Source organism: Mustela lutreola, chromosome 7 (genome assembly GCF_030435805.1).
Source record: "Mustela lutreola isolate mMusLut2 chromosome 7, mMusLut2.pri, whole genome shotgun sequence".
Classification (NCBI taxonomy): Eukaryota; Metazoa; Chordata; class Mammalia; order Carnivora; family Mustelidae; genus Mustela; species Mustela lutreola.
Window position 1 is genome coordinate 142,638,533 of NC_081296.1, and position 20,947 is coordinate 142,659,479.

The 20,947-nt window shown below is 40.0% G+C and overlaps 1 protein-coding gene across 9 annotated transcripts in view; it reads left to right on the forward strand.

The window, feature by feature from the left end:
* UNC79 (unc-79 homolog, NALCN channel complex subunit) overlaps positions 1-20,947 on the forward strand; it is a 240,367-nt gene that overhangs the window by 102,181 nt on the left and 117,239 nt on the right. For all 9 annotated transcript variants that reach the window (XM_059182968.1, XM_059182961.1, XM_059182963.1 and 6 more), the window contains exons 12-18: positions 283-512; positions 2,778-2,949; positions 4,290-4,520; positions 14,143-14,333; positions 14,909-15,032; positions 16,989-17,129; positions 19,485-19,706. In XM_059182968.1, coding sequence (XP_059038951.1) covers positions 283-512; positions 2,778-2,949; positions 4,290-4,520; positions 14,143-14,333; positions 14,909-15,032; positions 16,989-17,129; positions 19,485-19,706 — 1,311 coding nt within the window. The remainder of the gene's footprint in view (positions 1-282; positions 513-2,777; positions 2,950-4,289; positions 4,521-14,142; positions 14,334-14,908; positions 15,033-16,988; positions 17,130-19,484; positions 19,707-20,947) is intronic.

The window sequence follows — 20,947 nt, forward strand, 5'->3', positions numbered from 1 at the left end:
AATCCAGAAAGAACCCCACCCCCACCCCATGACTGAGGTAACAGAGGGCTTCCCAACACAGTTCCACTCACATTTAGGATGTTCCTGCCACTCAGCTAGTAGAACCCACTTCTTACCTTTATTTTTAACTCTGCCTGGGATCTAACTTGGTTAAAGACAACCTGTCTTGTAGAAAGTTTAGAAATGTGTGGCCACTTCCGGTCGCCCCTTAGCTTTCCATTTGCCACCTTTACCTCATTGATCAGTGTTGGCTGATTTATTTATTTATTTATTTGCCTCTAGAACTGCAGTTCTCACGTAAGAAGAGCGGTGGTCACCTGCTTTTCAGCGGGGTGCTGTGGCCGTCACGGAAACCGGCCTGTTCGGTACTGCAAAAGATGCCACTCGAATCATCACAGCAATGAAGTGGGGGCTGCCTCGGAGACGCACCTGTATCAGACCTCCCCTCCGCCCATCAACACTCGGGAATGCGGCGCCGAGGAGCTGGTCTGCGCGGTGGAGGCGGTGATCAGGTAACGGGCAGCGGGTTTCGGGGCCCGCCCCAAACACCACCTTGGCTTTGAGCCACTCTGCGCGCCGCCCCGAGATGTGTAAAGTTAATTCAACTTCAGGAGCCCCCAGCCCAGCCTCTCACCTGCCATCAAGCAGTGACGATGTTTTCATTCATTCATCCCGTATTTGTTTTATCGATTGTACCAGGCAGGTGTTAGGCGCTTGAAAGACAGGAGAGAATACGATGGTGTCTGCGCCTTCAGGTTACTCTTGGAGGGACTATAACAACCGAAGCACGCAGTTGCCAACCACCGTGGGAAGTCCTGTGGGAGCACAGAGCTGAGGGTCTCGGGGGAAATGAAGAGCAGGCACCCATCAGAGAGAGGGGTGGGAAGAGGGGTAACCCCCACCGACCGCACACAGTGAAGTGCGGGAGAACTCGAGGTAATTTGGTACTGGGGTAAACCAGCAGGCTCTGCCGTGAGTGCAGAGTCGGGTTCTGCAGGCCGCTGGCTTTCCGTTCTGTCACGTGACAGTAAAAGGAGCTTGGGAAATGATAATTTCCAGACTCGTTCTCTTTCTGTATAACACTCATCGAGGCAAGATTTTTAAAAAATTAAAGAAATGGGGCGCCTGGGTTCCTCAGTGGGTTAAAGCCACTGCCTTGGGCTCGGGTCATGATCCCATGGTCCTGGGATCCAGTTCCCCATCAGGCTCTCTGCTCAGCAGGGAGCCTGCTTCCCCCTCTCTGCCTGTTGCTCTGCCTGCTTGTGATCTGTCAAATAAATAAATAAAATCTTAAAAAAATAAAAATTAAAGAAATAATATTAGAATGTCAGTTGTAGGAGTAGGGACTCTTTTCTGTGTCTCTTACTCCAGTGGCGACAGGTGTAGAAATGTAATAAATGTTTGTCACATGGAACATTATGGAAAGTTTAGAAAGCGAAAAAAAAAATCCTTACCCATACTGCTATCATCATGATCAGTTTTGCACATTTTCTTCTGGTTGTATTCAAATATACTTCTTATTTATGTAACCGTAATCACAGTGTAATTCTTTTTGGTATAACATTATACCATGAGCTCTTTTGCATGTCATTATACAGTTTCCATGTTTACCATTTTTAATGGAAACATAATTTTCATCTAGATTATTTCCCCCCACCTTTAGATTTCTAGCTTGCTTCCATTCTTTATTATTATAAATTGCTCTTGATAAATATTTTTGTGAACAGTGCTGTTTCTGTATTTTTAATTTTCTTAGGGTAGATGACAGATAGGGTTGGCTGGGTCAAAGGGTATGAATAATTTCATGGCTATTGATACATTACCAAACTGATTTTCAGAGTGTGTATATGAATTTATAACGCCAACAGCACTGTATGAAATGGCTAGTTTTTGCTACATCCTTGCCAACACTGGGTTTTTAAAATTTTTCTTTTTTAAAAAAGATTTTATTTATTTATTTGGGAGCGTGTATACAAGCAGGGGAGGGGCAGAGGGACAAGCAGACTCCTTGTTGAGTGGGGAACCTAACACAGAGCTCTATTCCAGGACCCCTGAGATCACCACCTGAGTGGAAATCAGATGCTTCACCTGCTGAGCCACCCAGGTGTCCCCACTGGGTTTTATTTTTTAAAGATTTTATTTATTTATTTGACAGAGAGACAGATCACAAGTAGGCAGAGAGAGAGGGGGAAACAGGCTCCCCGCTGAGCAGAGAGCCTGGTTTAGGACTCCACCCCAGGACCCTGGGATCATGACCTGAGCCGAAGGCAGAGGCTTTAACCCACTGAGCCACCCAGGCGACCCTGGATTTCATTTTTAAAAATTATGACTTGTTTAGCAGATTAAAAAAGGAGTCTTTGTTGCTCATCTTCAAATCTTTGAATATTAGGTATTGAATATTTTTCGATTTGGGTATAGATTCCTCAGTCCCTCCTTGTAGCATGCATCTCTGTCCACCCAACTTCAGATTAGACAGAGGGGGAGTACTGATGTCTAGTGGGGTGGGCGGTGGACTGGAAGCCAGAGCGCATCAGTCCTGCTTGACTCTGACTGATAGGAGGAAGCACCCTCTTTGAGCCTCAGTCTGTTCATTTTTGAAATGGGAATGGAGTACAAGGAAGGAAAGGAAGTTAGGCCCATTGGAGTAACTCCTGCCATTTGAAAGGAGAGCACTGAGGAATGCTGGAGTGAGTACTCATGAAGCGGTAACTCTGAATGTGTCATCGCCTAGAATGTGCGTTTCGGTGGCCTGACCTAACATTGCTCATCTCTGGCAGCTTGTTGAAAGAAGCCGAGTTTCATGCAGAGCAGCGGGAATATGAACTGAACCGCCGGCGGCAGCTGGGCCTTTCCTCTTCCCATCATTCCCTGGATAACACTGACTTTGACAACAAGGACGATGATAAACACGACCAGCGGCTACTCAGTCAATTTGGAATATGGTTTTTAGTAAGAAAATAATTCCTCGCTTTCTTATTTCTCACGACAGCATTGCACCGATGAGCAATATTTCCTTCTTTTTAAAGAAGCAAATAGTAAATAGTGGAAAATTAATCGTAGCAGTGGTACTCTATATTCCAGGATAGTGACTCTCAACCCTGGGTTGCCTAGTAGATTTCTCTAGGAAGGCTTTTAAAGAATACCCATATCCCACCCCAGAATCTTGGGAACTTTTTAAAAAGCTCCCCAGTTGATTCTAATGAACAGCCAGTATTAAGCCTTTTGGCCAGACCCTGGACTGTTTGAAATGCACCTTTGATGGATAACGAATGGAAAAATTGCTAGGGTATGTTGTGAAACCTTGGAGTCAATATAATTTACAGATCATTTACATCCCATTTATATACATGACATTTTTCCTGAAAGTTCAGTCTCTGTGGTACTTTTTGTATAATTATGGCAAGTCTGCATATAGCCAGAAAAATTAGAGCCATATTAACACAAGGAAGTTGACTGTTTTTAACTGATTCACTGGCAACATTCATTCAGTAAAGATCAAACATTCTGTTTCCAAATTCTGCACAAGCTGAACTTGCCATTTATGTAGAGAAGCAGGCTTTTGTTTTTGCCCATTGGAGACAGATTAAGTCTCCATAGGAATACATCTCTTTTATGCTTTCACATGGTTATCTGAAAAAGTCATGTTTTGTTTTGTCTTACCAAATTGGTATTTAATTGTTAATTTCATATGTTTTGCTTCTAGAACTTATTATCTAATGATACAATGATTGCTATTGTGAACTTTTGGAAGGCAGGGGTAGCATTTTTTTTATTCTGTATATTCCTGACCCCTACTAGAGTGCTTAATAAAAGATTGTTACAGAATGAATAATGAATAAATGATGAGCTGTTTTAAAAAGCCTATTTATAATGTGGTGAATGAGGGGGCTCTAAGCTTTCAGAATTATTACAGATAGAAAGTCCTTAGCGGAATATGATACTTTTAGAATGGACATGTAGGTAGATTATTTTTTCACTGAAGGTATTTATGAAATTTCACTTTGCAGACTTAACTTTTTAAAAAGCATTTATCTAGTGTAGATTACAAAATAGATTTCTTATAGGGAAAAAGGCTTATCAAAAGGTGCAGTCTCCAGGGGAAATCACTGTTGCAATCCATCTTTTCGGCAAGGAACACAGTTTCTAGGTTAACCGATTCTCCATCATTTATAAAACTGCTTATTTCGAATGGATTACTGGATTTTTGTTTTTTAGCTTTTAAACGAATGTGTAATAATTATGTAGAGATGGATAGAGGCTGAAGCAGAGTCTAATCTGCCCATTTGCAGGTGAGTCTCTGTACACCCAGTGAGAACACACCTACGGAAAGCTTGGCCAGGCTGGTGGCCATGGTGTTTCAGTGGTTTCACTCTACAGCCTATATGATGGATGATGAAGTTGGGAGTTTGGTGGAAAAATTGAAGCCTCAGTTTGTCACCAAGTGGTTGAAGACAGTATGTGATGTTCGCTTTGATGTCATGGTCATGTGCCTTCTTCCCAAACCAATGGAGTTTGCCAGGGTAAGTGGAGGCCCACAACTCGGACCTTGTTGGAGAGGCATTGGGAGAATCTCTGCTCTTAGTCATTAGCGTGTTATCAGTGTCTGTAGAAGAGGGAGCGTCTCTTCTTATTTTAGTTAATACAGCTGAACGAGGTTGGTTGAGCGACTACATTTTAGGCAATGGGCTGCTCTGATGTTGGTTTGGGATGGGGAAGAATGGCAAGATGAATGTGTAAAGTATCTTTAAGAATTTAAGGGAGGATTCTTTCTGACATTGCTGAACATGTTTTTTAATTAAGTAATGGGGAAAAAAAGAAGTTTCTCCCAGAGATTGCTAGAGCTCAGTCCTTTTCTGGTCTGCTGTCTGTGGAAAGGCTAACATTTGGCTAGGAGCAATTTCTGTGGTTTCACATATATTTCTAGAGATGAATGGTAGAAATCCCCGCCCTCCCATTTGGAATGCCAAAAAAGGCTTACTATGAAGTGCCAAAATGTTCCTTTTCCTCTGACTTTGAGGACGAGTGTCTCTGAGCTCATCCCTTTGCTTCTGCCTCCATGGATTATAGGCTCCAGAGTTTTGGCTAGTGACCCCATATTTTTTGAAACCAATATAATTTGTGTCCAACCTAGCAAGGTGGATGTCCACAACCAGTTTTTGGCAGGAATATATGAAATTTTTTCAAGGTATTTTCTGAATTTTATTTGTGATTTTTTGGATTGCTTTCAGTGAGATATTGAAGAATTTTTCAGTCTGAATAAGACCTTTCAGGATAAAATAGAGCACAGACCCTCTAAAGGAGTGGCTTTTTAGATTTCTGGGACATGGAGCAGTTCTGTTTATCAAGATACGCTTCTTTCTTCTTTGCTGCCACCTACTGACTCACATATAAAATTGAATTTTTGCATACTGGAAATTCCCTGTTTCATGGCATTCTTCAACTGCGTGATATGTTTTCTGTTGTTTCTTTTGGAATAGTAAAGGATTGGTCTGCTCTGAACTTGAAAGATAAGAAGAATTGGGAGGAAAATTTTTCCCCTTCCAACGTGGGTCCAGTGGCTGAGGGCCTGAGTATTAATCTGCAACAGACCAAGTCAGGAGAGAAAAGACAAAGTTTATTTACACTTAGGCTCAGTACTCAGTCCATCACTGAATACTCGGTGATGGGTAGTCCCTCAGTAGCCAGAGATAAAAGGTGTGTGTGTTGGGTGGGGTGGTGTAAGGGCTGGAATGAGAAGATAGAAAAGGTTCTCTTGGGCTTTTTGATGTGAGTGGCACTGGGCAGTCTGTCTCCACAGGAGTGGAATTCACAGGCAACTCCCTTTAACGGAAGTGATATTTTCTAGAAGCTCTGCTTCAGTCAGACAAGGGAAGTTGGGGTAAGGTTTCTCTCTGCATCTTCTTTCGCTCCAGTGTTCTCATTAAAATAATCTTTATACCAAATCTGGGGGTCTGAGTGTTCCACCATTTCTTTCATCTGAAACTTCTCCTGAAATTTCAAAAAAGAAGCACGGTTGATTGTTGTGGATTCGGGTTAGGAACTTGGAAGGGAGAGATCTGTAAAGGAAGCGAGGGCGTAGATTAGGACAAGGAAGAAACGGGCAAACAAAACTGAGGTTAATGGTGAGAGTAGACTATAAACATAGTTTCTGAGGCCACAGGACAGCTAGTCAAGATCTGTAGATGTTGGGCTCACCACACCTTTAGATGATGGAGGACATCAATGCCCCTGGAGCAGAGCACAGCTGATGCGGGCATTCGGTGAGCTTCCTCACTGGCCGAGGCTGTTGCCCCAGTAAGCCCTTTGAAGTTCTTAGCAAGTCATTTTGCTCTAGCTGGTGGGGTTTGGAACAAGACAGCCTAAATCTCAGTAAGGATTTGGGGGGTCAGTTTTTAGTTTTCAGTGATACGAAGTCAGCAGGATGGGAGAAAAATTGGAGACATTAGTTACTAAAAAAATGTGCAAGACAAATACCATATGATTTCATTCATATGTGGAAACAAAACATGAAACAAAACATGAACATAGGGAAAAGGAAGGAAAAATAAAAGAAGATGCCATATGAAACTCTTAATCATAGGAAACAAACTGAGGGTTGCTGGAGGGGAAGGGGCTTGAGAGATGGGGTACCTCGGTGACAGGCATTAAGGAGGGCACGCGATGGAATGAGCACAAGGTGCTCTGTGCAACTGACGAGTCACTAAATTCTACCTCTGAAACTAATAATACAGTATATGGTAATTAAATTGAATTTAAATAAAAATTTAAAAAGTATGCAAGATAGCAGGATTCAGTTTATGAAGAGGTGAAAAATAGCTCAAAGACAATGAACAGGACTAGAATCTGATAACTCACAAGGGTGGGTTATAGTTTTCCAATGAAACATAAAATTTCTCTTTTCAATCACCCTCATTTTGATCAAAGATAACCAAAGTAAGATTACTTTTTCACAGAGTAAGTCTAATCTTATTAAATTTGGCCCAATTATTTCTGTAAATGCAGTGAGAATGGTAATTGACCAAATAGAACTTTACGATGTTCACTTTGCTGGAGTTTTTATGGAGAATCTCAGATGGGGCTTTTATAAACCTCTAGAGGTCAGGATGCCAAGTCAGTAACTTGTCATCATTCTTCATTTGTAGTGCCTATAGATTTGGGTAAATTTCTCTCTTTTTGAGGTCACCAAAATATTTTAAGCTTCCTGGGCTGGCCAGGAAGTGACATGTCTTATTTGGTTAGAGGCTGGGATTCCCATAAGCCAGGTACCAGGCTGGTTCTTCCAAGAGGGCTTTGTAAGCATTTGCTCCTTCCTTAAAACGGCCTAGCCATATCTGATTCTATGCACATACTTGTAAAATATGACACTCCAGTCAAAGTCTTGGTGATATAACTAGCTTTTCCAATTATGCTCTAATACAAGGAGAACAGATTCTTCTTAAACTTCTGCATGAAAATAAGAATACTCACCAAGAGTTTCTGAACCTTGGAGGGATCAGACGGGGGGACAAAAAAAGACAAATGTTTCATTGTTGTTTACAAAGATGTAATCTACTAGGTTGTTATAAATTATAGATAACTTAAGAAAAACCTTCTCTCCAGAAAATAGAACAGTAAAGAGACAGCAGTGCTCCAAACCAAAAAATAAATAAATAACTAAATAAAAATAAAAAAGATCATCTTTCTTCATAAGTTCATTCAGCCCCATGTAGTTAATTTTTGTTTGGCTTGATCTAGGGCTAGCAGTTGTATGAACCCATGAGCTTCTCTACCAGAATTCTGGAATCCTGACTCAGGCCAGTGGCATGCAAAACCATCATATTGCCTCTCATCGTCCTTTACATGGGTCTCAGAGACGGTCCTTTTTACTGAAGTTAAAGCATTCTGTCTAGTGGCTGATTGCAAGAGCTTTCAGGAAATCATCAATATAAAATAGTAACAATCTGTAAATGATAAGAGACTTAAAATGGCTGTAATCAAAGATCTGATGAGAGTAACTGGAATTACGATCTCATTCTGCTGTCGTTGTCAGCTATCGGGCAAAGCAGCATGAGGATATGTCATGAGCAGTAAGGGCACTGACAAATTTCTAGAAGTTTCACAGAGCTCCTGAAGTGTTTGTATTAAAAACTTTTACCTATACAAATATAACCTAGGGAAGGTTAAACATCTCTTTGTATTTGAAGATGCTTTTTGTGCAATTCAACATATCAAGTAAACCTGGTTAGTTTAATGTTTTTTGATTTTTGGGTTTTTTTACTAGAAAAGTAAAAGTCCTTTGAGATTTTTCTAGGGGCCCTGTCAGAAATTTGAAAGTCAGTTTGAGATCAGGACTTAATTTAGGATATGATTTGGGGAAGGTAAAATACAAAAGTTGTAAAAAATATTAAATGGTTTAAACACTTGCTTGACCAGGATCATGGGGTCACTGTAAAATAATATTTAGTTATCCGTGTAACCAAAATGACAAAATTTCCAAAGTAAATATAGTTTGTAACATGATTATAAAAAAAGTCAGCTTTTTTTTTTCCCCCAAAGATTTTATTTATTTATTTATTTCACAGACAGAGATCACAAGTAGGCAGAGAGGCAGGCAGAGAGAGGAGGAAGCAGGCTCCCCGCTGAGCAGAGAGCCCCGTATGGGGCTTGATCCCAGAACCCTGGGATCATGACCTGAGCTGAAGGCAGAGGCTTTAACCCACTGAGCCACCCAGGTGCCCCAGCTTTTTAAATTTTTTTATTTTTTTTTAATTGAGAAGACTTGGTTCTCTTAAGTGATTGAAGACATTATAAAGACAACATAAGTCACAGGGAATTCTGGTAAGACAGAGTCTTTGTTCCTAGACACATTACTGAAAAGATAAAGAAAAACCTTTTGCAATTTCTTATTAAGACCAGACCAATAATCTAAGAAATTTTGTCGTTTTTAGAGAAAGAAAGCCAAAGTCAAGTTGTATACTGTTACACTATTAAAATTAAAGCCCATTTAAAAAACCTTATAATTAATCCATTCCATCTTGGCCAGTTTGACCACACAAGCTGCTAAGATTCTCTCTTCTCTGTCCCTGCTCTCCACACCATCTCTTACAACTTTTTATTTCCATTCAGGATTTTGTCCTTCACTTTCCTCTTTTTTATTTTCTTTTTTAAAGGTTTTATTTATTTATTTGACGGAAAGAGAGAGATCACAAGTAGGCAGAGAGGCAGGCAGAAGGAGAGGGGGAAGCAAGCTCCCTGCTGAGCAGAGAGCCCAATGTGGGACTCTGCTGAAGGCAGAGGCTCAACCCACTGAGCCACCCAGGCGCCCACTTTCTTCTTTTTTAACCTGGAGATCCTCACACAGCCTCTAAACAATGACGTTAGGACAGAATGTAATTTGTACATTCCTTGAATATTTTGCAAACAGAGTTTTTTCCTTCACCCATTATTTCAAATGGTTTTGCTTACATATATTGATTATGCTTTTCAACACTTCCTAACCTCTATTTTTCAGAGAAAACCGGGAGGTAGACAGTTTGTGAATTGCCTGTCACCCGCATTTTGTAGCATATTGGCAAATTTTATGAATATACTGCCTTATAATTTCTGAGCTATATGCTTCATAGTATAATTTCTCAGTATGGCAAAAAGAACATTTATTAACAGATCAAAGTATCTTCAGTCTCTCTGTCAAAATAAGGATCCCAACGTAGATGAACTTATATTCAATAATTAATGTGTCAGTGTTTTGTCTTATTTAGAAATGATCTAGATATTCAACTAAATACCTAAATATCTAAATGAATATCTAAATCATTTCATACAATTTAGTTTAACTCTAATTTCAAGCTGCCAAAAAGATTTTGGATGCCACTTCTTCTTCTTCTTCTTTTTTTTTTTTTGAAGTTTTATTTATTCATTTTATTTTATTTTTTATTTTTTAAAAATTCATTTTAGAGTGAGACAGAGAGCATGAGTGGGGGGAGGGACAGACGGAGAGGGAGAGAATCCCCAGGCAGAACACCATTTCTCCCACCAGCTGAGTGTGGAGCCCGACACAGGGCTGGATCCCAGGACCCTGAGATCATGACCTGAGCCAAAACCAAGAGTTGACCACTTAACCAAGTGAAATTACTTGGTTTGCCCCTGGAAATTACTTCTAAGCAGACATATTATAAAGCACAACTATTGTTGAAATAAAGCTTGTCAGAATAATAATTTAACTTGGGGCACCTGGGTGGTTCAGTTGGTTAAGCAACTGCCTTCGGCTCAGGTCACCGTGTCAGGCTCTTTATTCAGCAGGGAGCCTGCTTCTCCCTCTCCCTTTGCCTGCTACTCTGCCTGCTTGTGCTCTCTCTCTCTCTGTCAAATAAATAAATAAAATTTAAGAAAAAGAATAATCATTTAACTTAATTAAAATGAAATCTATTAGTTTCATAATCTTAAACATCTAGCAAATATAGTATTAGCTTATTTGACTAGTAACCCTGTGTAGAATAAAATTGATAATCATACCATATTCAGTGCTGATAACTCAGAAGACACAACTGTTTTTACTAGACCAACAATGTAAACTTAGTCTTATTTATCAAAGATTGACCCAAATTGCATGAACTTGATAAACATTTGGGTTACTTTCTATATTTCTGAGAGTTTGGGGAATATTTAACTTACATAAGCCCCCCCCCCCTTTTTTTAAAGGTCTTATTTATTTAGCAGAGAGAGACATAGCGAGAGAGGGAATATAAGCAGGGGGAGTGGGAGATGGAGAAGCAAGCTCCCCCTAAGCAGGAAGCCCAAAGTAGAGCTTGATCCCAGGATCCCAAGGCAGATGCTCAACCAACTGAGCCACCCAGGCACCCCAACTCTTATGTTTTTAAAGCTCATTTGGAATAAATATCTTTTAATGGATTTTATAGACTGATTTGTCAGTGCTATTCAGAGGTAAGAAAATATCACATATATACATAATATACCTATACAAACATACAGGCAGACATGAATACAAGTGGTCCCCAACTCATGATTTTTTTGACTTCATGATGGTACGAAAACAATACACATTCAATAGAAACCTTACTTCAGAATTTGAATTTTGATCTTTTCCTGTGGCTGGGTAAGGACAGTGAGCCTGACCTCCCAGCCAACCACTACACTGACAGCCGTTCCACACCCAGGCAGCCATTCTGTTTTTCACTTGCGGTCCCCACGGTTCAGCACATTACGTGAGATATTTAGCACTTCATTAAAAAATAGACACTGTGTTAGATGATTTTTCCCAACTGTAGGCCCATGTGAGTGTCCTGAGCACGTGTAAGGTGTGCTAGGCTAAACTGTGCTATTTGGTGGGTTAGGTGTATTAAGTGTGTTTTCAGCTTACATGATTTTTCAACTTACAATGGGCTTATTGGGCCATAGTGCAATTATGAGTTGAGGGAGATCTGTTGACCTGAATAGGAAACTGTCATAGAAATACAAAACTCGCTAGTTTATATAAGAGTTGGTGCTTATATGCACTTTTCATCCTCACTGTTATTCAAATTGTATCTCTAACAGATGGAACAAGTGGCTGACCTGTTCAGTGTAAAGGCTAAAGATTTTTATGAGTATGTGTGGAGGAGACCTTCACACTCTTTTTATTGGCCCTGATACGGAATCTCATGAAGGCTGGGATTCAACCTCAAGCAGTTACTTATTTCAGTCAGGGTCAACCTCAGGCAGTTACTTATTTCAGTCGGCAAAGAAGTTAACTTTTTTTTTTTTTTTTAAGATTTTATTTATTTATTTGAGAGAGAGAGAGAGGGAGAGAGAGCACAGAGGGAGAAGGAGAAACAGATTTCTCACTGAGCAGGGAGCCTGCTATGGGGCTCAATCCCAGGACCCTGAAATTATGACCTGAGCCAAAGGCAGATGCTTAACCAACTGAGCCACCCAAGCGCCCCAAGAAGTTAACTTCGTGAAGGCTGAGTTATGCTAAGGACAACGACAATGGAGGTTTGCTAAGGGGGTTGTTAATTGGAGCTTCTTGGGTGGAGGAGTAAATGTCTCCTGTTTTAGGACAGTAAGCAATAGTACAAGTGAAAGCCAGGCACCCCTGGGGCTGAGAGCCAGAGTTGTTTTCTTAGATGTTGGCATCTCAGAGAGATAGTTCTGGGTGGTAGGAGACTTACATCTCAAAGGGGAGGAAAAAGATGCAAGCTTTTAGTCCCTCGTCCGAGAGGGCTCAGGGATGTATTTGTCTATTAGGTTTTGATTGGAGCAAATAATACATTCTCCTGTGGCATGGAGCTTTTACGAGCAGGCAGTTCAAGGCAGGAGAGGCGTGGGAGGTGGACAACATTATTTGTGCTGAGCCTGAAGTCTTGAGCATGTCTGGGTGGAGTTCTGAGTTTAGAGGAGGGCTCCGAGGAGTGGGCTTGAGGAGGCAAAGGCCTGAGACGGTCACTCCTGGAGTGTTTCTTCAGTGCAGGGACCCTCTTTTCCAATGTCCTGACTGTTTATAGTATCTGCAGAAATCTTGAAATGAAGAGGGGAGGATTTGGGATTGATAATAAGCATGGATGAGCTTTGGGATACCTCTGGATCCATGATGATTCTGCAGAGAGCCAATTAGTAAGGCGAGGACAGTTATTTTTAATTCTTCAAAGAATGAGATAGCAGTCTTGCTAATAACATTAGTGAAGGAGTTGGCCTGCCCGATCAACTGCATTCATTTGAATTCTTTGTAACAATGAGAGAAGATTTCCAGTGAAGGGGGAAAAACAGAAGATTCCTATATTCTAAGACATGTATATTTGAAGCTGTGTGCTTTGCAATATTTTAATAAATTGTTTGGCAAAGGCTTTAGGATGTTCCCCTTCCCTCTGAGTACACTTTAGCCCAATAAAATTTTGGAGGGAAGGCCTCTATAATAGCTCCTATCAAGCTCTGAATATGGGCCTCCAACTGGGTCATTTGCAAGAGGAGGAGGCGGAGGGGAGTTCATGGTGGGGGCAAATTTTAATATTTGTTCTAAATCTGATTTCTGTTCTAGAATTTTGCTAGGGAAGTATTTTAGGGCTGTCTGTAATCTTTTGTGTGTCTCTTATCAATTTGATCCTCCCGTTTTGGTAATAGGACATTTGTTTAGGGTGAGAACATTCTAGAAATCTTTTTAAATATACCAGCTTTGCCAAGTCAAAGGATCCATTGTCTGGCTGTTGACAACTTAGGAACACCATGGAGATACTAGTTCCAAAATGTGACTCAAAACCAATAGGGCTTTATGTGGCTTGCCCCTACATTACACGGCCAAAGGAGTCTCAGCAAGGATACACCCCACGCTGCCAACGTTGTCAATGTCAGCTCTTCTAAGTCTCTGGAATTTACAATAACAGTGACAACCCCGGAAATGTAGTCGCTTCCTGAAAATACCCAGTCAGTCATCTGGGATTTTGGACAATATGATACCAAGTAGATATCTGAGCCTCTATTACTTTGATACATTTAATAAGAATATAAGATCTTCACCTAAAATTGGAATTACAAACAGAACCCAGATTTGTGACTTGAGTTTTATCTGCACTGGAAAATTAATATGCTACCTTACTTAGTAAAAAAGTATCTCTTTTTTGTTCATGAATTCAACCTGCCTTAGAGATTTTTAGGAAAAAAATTGTGGCATGATATACAGCAGAGACAAAAAGAGTGCTCTTTGCCACTTTGTTTTCCATAATGGAAAATATTCAGTGCAAAGTGTCCAGTAGTAGAAATCTATATTCTTCTGAAGCACAGGTGTGACTACACATGTTTGTAATGGGTTTGTCCAACTTTAGAAATAATAATGCTCCAATAGTATAGTATTGTATAGTATGCTCACCCTGTTATGAATAAATCTTGGGAGTTTTAATTCATGTGTGATCTGGAAAGACTGCAGTAGAACAGTTCAAATTCAGTCTGGAATTGATATTTGGACCTATTTATAACAATGGTTTCTTTTTTTGTAACTAATGGATCCTAGTGGTTTACTGATTCTTACAGATCTCACACTGAAATACTTGGCCCAGGATTCAGATGTAATGGATTGTGGTCTTTCTCCATACCCGTTTCCTTTAGGAAGTCCTTAGAGTATAATCCTAACCAGGTGTGTTTTGCTCTTTTCCCCTGTGGCTGTGGAAATGCCATCAGGTTGGTGGATACTGGGATAAATCCTGCAGCACCGTGACTCAGTTGAAGGAAGGGCTCAACCGAATCCTCTGCCTGATCCCCTACAACGTGATCAGTCAGTCTGTGTGGGAGTGTATTATGCCGGAGTGGCTAGAAGCCATCAGAACAGAAGTCCCAGATAACCAGTTAAAAGAATTCAGGGAAGTATTAAGGTGGGTAAGTAGTTTAATGAAGTCACCATAATTATAATGATGTCTAACATTTATTGAGCATGTAATGTGTGCCAGGCATGGTATTAAGCATCTTATGTAATCTTGTTTATTTTTTAATAGACTTGTAGAGAAATTTGAAGATGCAAAACAAAGCAGTTGCTATCAGTTGGGCTGAGATGACTTGGAATTGTTCAGAAAAGATTTTGTTCTGTGGAATAATAGATACACCATATTGTTTGCTTATTTTTAAATATAATTATGATTTGGATAAAGTGGGGAAAATGCAAAGGGAAAATGTTCTTAGATGCTGGGGAGCAACTCTAATTCCTTAGAAATGCAGTTCCTTCTGTTGAGCCTAGGATGAGTACAAACACTAATGTTAACAACCATATGAATTCTTCATACCAGTTCTAATGACATAAACTATTATAGTAAAATGAAACATGATATTACCATTCAGAACACAGACCAATCAGAAGTGTTTGGGTCCCCCAGGTAAGGTATAGTTAAAAATGCAGTGGGAGGCCCTCATCCATGCCCATTGGTCATTTACTTCTGTTGGCTCTGCTTTCCAGCAAAATGTTTGACATTGAGCTCTGTCCTCTACCTTTTTCATTGGAAGAAATGTTTGGCTTTATTAGTTGCCGGTTCACAGGATACCCTTCCTCTGTTCAGGAACAAGCTTTATTGTGGCTTCATGTAAGTAGATGATACTTTTCATCATTTGGGGCAATAGTTCTTAGCCTGGAAATTTGAGATCCCTGGGTAGAGGAGCGGGAAATTATTGCAAAGAGTCCATAAATTCACATGTTTGCTGAGGACTGTCTATAGACTAATAACTCATAGCACAGATGAATACCTAGATTTCAAATATATGTGGCTGTAGTTATGGTTAACAAAATACTGATTTATGCAATACCGTTACTGAATTCATAATAGCTTTGGTCCTTATGTGTTTTTCCATCAATAGATTTAGAGGTACCATAGCTATCTTGTGGGCGTTCTAATAAATAATTTCATATTAAATATGTCCTTTACTTGGAAAGGTTGACAGCTACCGACTTAGGGAGGCATTCCTGCTGCTCCCCCAAGCTTGGAATACTTTTCTCTCTGGTCTGCATTTGTAATCCAGCTTATCCTTAAAGCCCAACTCAAAAATGGTCTCATCGATGAAGTCTGCTGCTGTTTCACACCCCCATTTTCCCTTCAGAATTCATTATTCCTTCCCCCCCCCAGTATTCACATAGGCTCTTTGTGCAAACGTTATTCTGCCTAATATTCAGTTTGTTTTTGTCTCTTCCCCTGATTGCAGATGCCTGGAGGATAGGAACCAGGCAGGCCTTTTCATGTTTGAATTCATGCCTCCCTTTACCCTCTCCTCTCAGCATCTGGCACATGCCTCGTATTTATTTAGTGCTTGTTCCTAAACATTTATTAAATAGAGTCGAGTGCACAACAAGAAGTGGGGGCAGTTTCCAAATAGGAGGTTAGAGTCAGTGTTTAGATTAGCCATGGGTGCTGTTACATTGCTGAATCACAGACAGGTATGATACCAAGAGCTTTTCAGGTCATGCGGATACCTTTCTGGTTCTACATTGAGGAATGGCATCTTTCATAACTGATAAAGAGCAAAGGAACCCCCCCCCCCTTTTTTTAAGTCACCTTTTGGACACTTTTCATGCCCTGGTAGATCTCAATAAGATAATTTCTCATTTTAGGAAAGCCAGTCCTTCCACAGATGGCTGGGTGTTGTCACTCAGTTATCCGCACTTTAGGCTGAGTTTTGTAGGGGTGAGTGCACAGGGCCGTCACCCTCTAGCCTCACCATGATGAGGTGTGTTTTAAAGGGCTTTCCCAGAGTGCTGGTTTGAAGACAGGGTGCTGCGGCTGAAGGTTTTAAACCACTGGTCTAACCTTTTGGGGAATAGTGTGAACAGAATAGTGATTGGCGTTGGCTCATTTGTTAATTTACTGTGTAAACATTTATAGACTTCCTCTGTGCCAGGCACTGTAATTGGCACTGTGATGAAAGTGGGATAAGAAATGGTCCTTTCTTCATACTTCCTTTCTTCAGGGAGCTCACACTGGGAGAGATGGTATCAAACAACCAAATATGATGAAAAACGACAATTGCTCTAATAAATGTGTATACAGAGTTCTATCCAAGGAAGCAGAGAAGAGGGGTGGATTAGTTCTGCCTTAAGGAAGAAGGCATCGACTTCCAAAAACTCATTACAGAAAGAGAGTTGCTAGATTTTGGCAAGATACATGAGCTGATGAGATGGGGCAGTCAGGTCCAAGGGGCGTATGGACTGGAGGAGGACTGCATGCAAGTTCCACTACTCCAGAAGGAAGGTGGTGAACTAAGCCACTATTCTATGGGAAGGAGGAGACAGTGTCAAGAGATACTTTGAAGTTTTAATAGAAATAACACGGCGATTATGGGATGTGGAGAGTGGGGAAGCTGGCAGGTTCAATAATAACTTTGATTTTTTAGTATGAAAAATTGAGGGTTGCTGTGCTGGGGGAATGTGCATAAGGCTGAATATCCTCATGTTCAGTCGTTCGCTTTGGGAAAAAATGGTAAATGCAGTTTTACTTTGAGTTTTAAAGTTTATATTTTTTTGGGGGGGGATATATGCCTTTTTTCCACAGGTCTTATCAGAGTTAGACATCATGGTTCCACTTCAACTATTGATAAGTATGTTTTCTGATGGAGTTAATTCTGTTAAAGAACTGGCAAATCAAAGAAAATCAAGAGTCAGTGAACTGGCAGGGAACCTTGCAGCTCGAAGGGTAATTATTGCCACAATTGTTCTTGTCTTATTTGTTAAGATTTTGTCAATTCTACTGGCTCCAAAAGTAGCATCAAAATAAACTTCTCTGAAAATGCTCTTTCATCCCATCTCACTCTGTTAATCTTTTCAATACATTAAATCATAGAAATCATTGTTTAAGATATGTTTCATATAATCATGGTCAATAAATTATTGAGTTTTTCTCCTGCTCATACTTGTTAGCTATCTCTTACCCTTGATAAAAGCAAAAAGAGTTAGCTTGGAGGTATTATTCCTTTTTTTTTTTCCTTTTGGTCTCCTGATGAACAACAATTCTTTACCAGCTGTTTGGCAGATGAGTGCTTCACTTTGGGGATGAGAAGTTGGGATGTTTTGTTCTATCATGTTTTGAGAAGATGTGATTGTCTGATGGGGACTGTGAGTGATGTTGTCACTGTGGACCCATTGAGCCCATTTTTTTTTTTTTTTGGACCCTTTAGTCCCTTTGTGAATGAGAAAAGTCAACATAGTCTGGGCTAAAGTGTAGGAAAACTATTGGGACTGTTTGTTATGTTGGAGCAGCACCTCAGAGAGCTTCTTTTGATGTGTTGATATTCCCAAATAAGCATCAGTTCTGGCCAGGTTCACTGTCATGGGATGGTAAGCAGGGACTATGCTCAACTTGCCCTTATCAGCCTCCCCATACCATTTTCCCACTATCATTCCTACCTGATGTTTAGGGATTAGGAAATAAGTCAAAGTCATGGGATCATAGTTTGCATCCAGTGCTTTCTTTTTATTTTAATCATTACTTTTTTTTTCTCATCTGCCTCATAGGAACCAGCTGGCAAACATTTATATTTTGTTTCTTTTTTCCGTAATCTTTAGTTGACTAGTTGGTGTCTTCTACTGGGCAATGTGTTCACAAGAACGGTGTGAGGCATTTGGAGAAGAACTCATTATCCTCATTTTATCAATACTTAACCTGAGGTTGAGTGGGCTGAAGTGATTTGTCCTAGATAACACTGTCAATATCCAGGTATTCTGGTTCTTGATGGGGTACTCTTTTTTTATTTTTTATTTTTTTTACTCAAATATGGTACTCAGGGAACTTGCTAGTTGTTAAAGAGATTTTTTTTTTTTTTAAGATTTTATTTATTTACTTGAGAGAGAGAGAGTACATGAGAGGGGAGAAGGTCAGAGGGAGAAGCAGACTCCCCACTGAGCAGGGAGCCTGATGCGGGACTCGATCCCAGGACTCCAGGATCATGACCTGAGCTGAAGGCAGTCGCCCAACCAACTGGGCCAACCAGGCTCCCCTAAAGAGATTTTTAAGAGGGAACATTTCAGAGGGATATATAGTACAGATATGTCAGTAACTATCCTGCTACAGAACTTATCCCAGATGGTTCAAATGAAAGACTTTCATGTAGATTCTGCATAATCTTCCCCATAACTATAGAGTTATGGGGAAGATTAAGGGAGCAGTAAGGGTTGGTGAGGCACCTAGATGCCAGTAACAGCTCAGTGGGAAGCTGTTAGAGCCCCAGGATGGAGGGGACAAGGAAAAGAGTTCCTAGATTCCATTAAGAGCTGAAATGTTAAGGAAAGAGAGGCTGGAAGAATGATGGAGAGACTGCCAAGGCTGTAGCATCAAAGTAGGAAGGGGGTGGACATATACCTCCACCCCTCTCCCCTTCAGCTGCAGGGTTTCTACTGGTGCCCCCAATGATTGAACCTAACTAGAAACCAGCTAGCAAGAAAGCCAGGAGATACTCTGACCTTGGCATCCTTGGGCATAGAGCAGGGCAGAGGAAGGCAGTGAGGGGCTTGAAATAGGCAAATGGACAATAACCAGTACAACAGGTTTGACATCTACTGTTTACCCATGGTAGTTTAATAATTCTATTATCCAGATGCCATTCTTCTTTAACCAATCACATTAAACAGATTTTATGCTTATGATTCTAAAACTGATCTTGTAATACTTTTGTAAGGTCTTGTTTTTCAGGTTATGGTTTTAGGTAGTTTAGTTTAATTGGAAATGTGGATGGGATGAACAATATAATGGTAAAGACAGCTACCTTTATTCTTCAAGGTGCTGATATTTCATTTACCTGACCATTAGCCACAAAGTTTGGATGATTTTGTTTCATTTTTTTTTTTTAATAGACATGAGCCCTCATGTCAGTGATTTTATTTCTTATTTTTATATTTTGAGAAGATCTATACTGTTTGGAAGTACTAATGTTATTGACTAAGGTAGGAAATCAGTGTGACAGCTGAAAATACCTTCCACAAGATCCCAGATATTTTATGTAGCCCTTTTGGCTTCTGTGAGTTCCTTTACACGTGTTGATGTTCTTTCTTCTAGGTGAGTGTTGCCTCTGATCCGGGCCGGCGAGTTCAGCACAATATGCTGAGTCCATTTCATAGCCCTTTCCAGAGTCCATTTCGGAGTCCTATGCGTAGTCCATTTCGTAGCCCTTTCAAGAATTTTGGACACCCAGGAGGAAGGACTATTGACTTTGATTGTGAAGATGATGAAATGAATCTAAATTGTTTCATCCTCATGTTTGATCTTCTCCTGAAGCAGGTAGCTGAAGCATGAGCTTCCTTTAGTTCTGCGGTGAAGAATAAGGGAACGCATTGTACAGTGATTCTTGCTATGTATTGGACTCTTACTTATGAAATGATGCAACATCACTCAAGACATTCTGAAACTCCTTTCGGGATTCCCAAGGGAGTCTGAAAAACACTGTATGAATATCTGCAATGATGTTGACATATGAGAATGGATGTGAATTTTAGAAACACTCTAGTATCATTAGAATTGATTCTATTGAACAAATTCGGTGAACCGAGTGATGCTATTGTTGGGAAAGGAAAGGTGCAGCTCTGTAGTGATGGGCTGATTTAAATATATTGCATAAATTGATTTTTGAAGGTAATTTCAGAAGAAACATATAAAAGTCTTTGATCAGGAGGACATTTCTTCTTAATTTTTTGTTCTGAAATAATTTCAGGCTGATGAAAGTGTTAGAAACGTACAGGGAATTCCCAAATACGCCTCCCCCAGATTGTCCAGATATTAACATTTATTATATTTCTTTCTCTCTCTCTATCTGTATATGTATGTATGAGTTGTAGAAATTTTAAAATAAACACTTGAAGGTAAGTTGCAGAGGTGATGCCCCCTTGTCCTCAAACACTTCAGTATGTATTTCCTGAAGAATAAGGACATTTTCATATATAAACAAGTACAAAATCAGGATATCAAAGTCTAGAAATTAATATTGTTGTAATACTATTATCTGTTATCTGACCCACAGAAATTAATCATTTTTTTAAATTGACATAATAATTAAATCCTTATAGTAAAAGAAAAAGATGTTTTTAATCTAGGAAACAATCCAGCATCACTCATTGCAAGTATTTGTCCTGTCTCCTTAGTCTTCTTTCATCCAGACAGTTCTTAAGTCTTTGTTCATCCTTCATGTTCTTGACATTTTTGAAGACTGCAGTCCAGTTATTTTTTAGAATGTCTCTCAATTTGAGTTTGTCTGATATCACGAATCTATTTGGGTTAAACATTTTTTGGCAGTAACGCCACTGGTGTGATGTTATATCCTTTCCAGTGCATCATATCCGGAGGCACATGGCACAATAATGTTGCCTTACTAGTGGTGATAACTTGGTTAAGGTGATTTCTCTACTCCAAAATCACTACTTTTCCCTTTGTAATTAGTAAGTAACTGGCAGGCTGAGATTTCCTTTTCTCATCAGACTTTTACCTACTAGTTTTAGCATCCAGGGATGATTCATGCCTGGATCAAT